The sequence below is a fragment of the Porites lutea genome, chromosome 5 (genome assembly GCF_958299795.1).
Source record: "Porites lutea chromosome 5, jaPorLute2.1, whole genome shotgun sequence".
NCBI lineage: Eukaryota > Metazoa > Cnidaria > Anthozoa > Scleractinia > Poritidae > Porites > Porites lutea.
Genome location: NC_133205.1, coordinates 707,501 through 708,707, shown reverse-complemented (window position 1 = coordinate 708,707; position 1,207 = coordinate 707,501). Strand labels below are relative to the sequence as shown.

General features: G+C 36.5%; 1 protein-coding gene across 1 annotated transcript in view; it reads left to right on the top strand.

Annotated features, from left to right (window-relative positions):
- The first annotated feature begins 686 nt into the window (after window positions 1-686).
- LOC140938807 (uncharacterized) overlaps window positions 687-1,207 on the top strand; it is a 4,794-nt gene continuing 4,273 nt past the window's right edge. The window contains exon 1 of the mRNA XM_073388336.1: window positions 687-822. Within this exon, the coding sequence (XP_073244437.1) occupies window positions 785-822 (38 nt within the window). The 5' untranslated portion in view covers window positions 687-784. The remainder of the gene's footprint in view (window positions 823-1,207) is intronic.

The following is a 1,207-nucleotide window of genomic DNA, read 5'->3' as shown; positions in this document are numbered from 1 at the left end:
CGGTTATTTAGTGTTTCATTGAAAACATTGACCGGCAGTCGACCTGAAAAAAAGTTCTAAGTGTCAATAAACGTGGTTTCGTTTTCTGAAACCAGCGTAAACCAAACAATAAACTTGAGATCTATAAAGCGTTTCAGAATCGCTTGACTTTTCTTAATCGACATATGGTAGTTAAGATTAGCTGGTTTCTTCGATTTTTGAAATTCCGGAATTACGGTAGAATCCCGGTATTGAACTGGAACTCCATGTTCCTTGACTGAACTCATTTAGCTGTAATCATAGGCATAATCCTAACTGCTCACAGATTGACTGAAAGCTGCGACAAATTTTTCTTTCGGATGGGAGAAAGGGGGTAATGAAGGGCAATTTTCCGTAGTATGCTCTATTAGAAAGATCTTTGGGTAGGGTTACTACTATCTCCTCGGAAACAGCCAACATTGGGATGGTTTTCATTCAGGCAAAAATGTTTGAGAGTGCCGAGGGGAACGAGAGAATTTTGTGCTATTAAATGTTAAAATAGCCTCAAATATTTTTTCTTATAAAAGTAATATTTGAAATTAAACATAATACGGTTGACAGGCTTCAAAGAAATAAAGGGTCAAGATTATTCAATTTATCGGGCCAGGCGTGACAAATCCCAAGAGAGTATAAATCACTTAAAATCTAGTCGCCATAGCAACTGAAGATATAAGTTTGTGTATTATGAAGCAACATACCGGGAAAGATCTTTATAAGAATCATGAGGTTGCTTTCACTCTGAAGAATAACTAGGAAGGTTTCGAAGATGACGAAGAAATGTATTTGTCAGATTTGTACGTGCGGGTAAGCATTTAAACTATCTTTGATTGAAATAACTTGAGTTCAGCGATCACTCCTGTCCGTACTGTTCTCAAATTCCACCGCAATCAATGCCATCTTGAATGATTCTAGGAATTCCACTTTACTTCAGTAGGAGGTTTTACTTTTTTCAGATTATTTTTAAAATGAAATTATTAACGAGCTTTATGCCTAATAACGCGCTATTCGATATTTTATTGCGCTTCAATCCTTCGACAAAGTGTTCGCAATCCATGCAAGTGCTGTTTTAAGAAATGGCAGCTGCGTGAACTACATGTAAGTTAGATTTTATTGTTTTCAAAAGCCACTTCATCAGAAAAAGATCCCGGTTTTGGAGAATTCAAAGCAATGACTAAGCTCTTAGAACAAA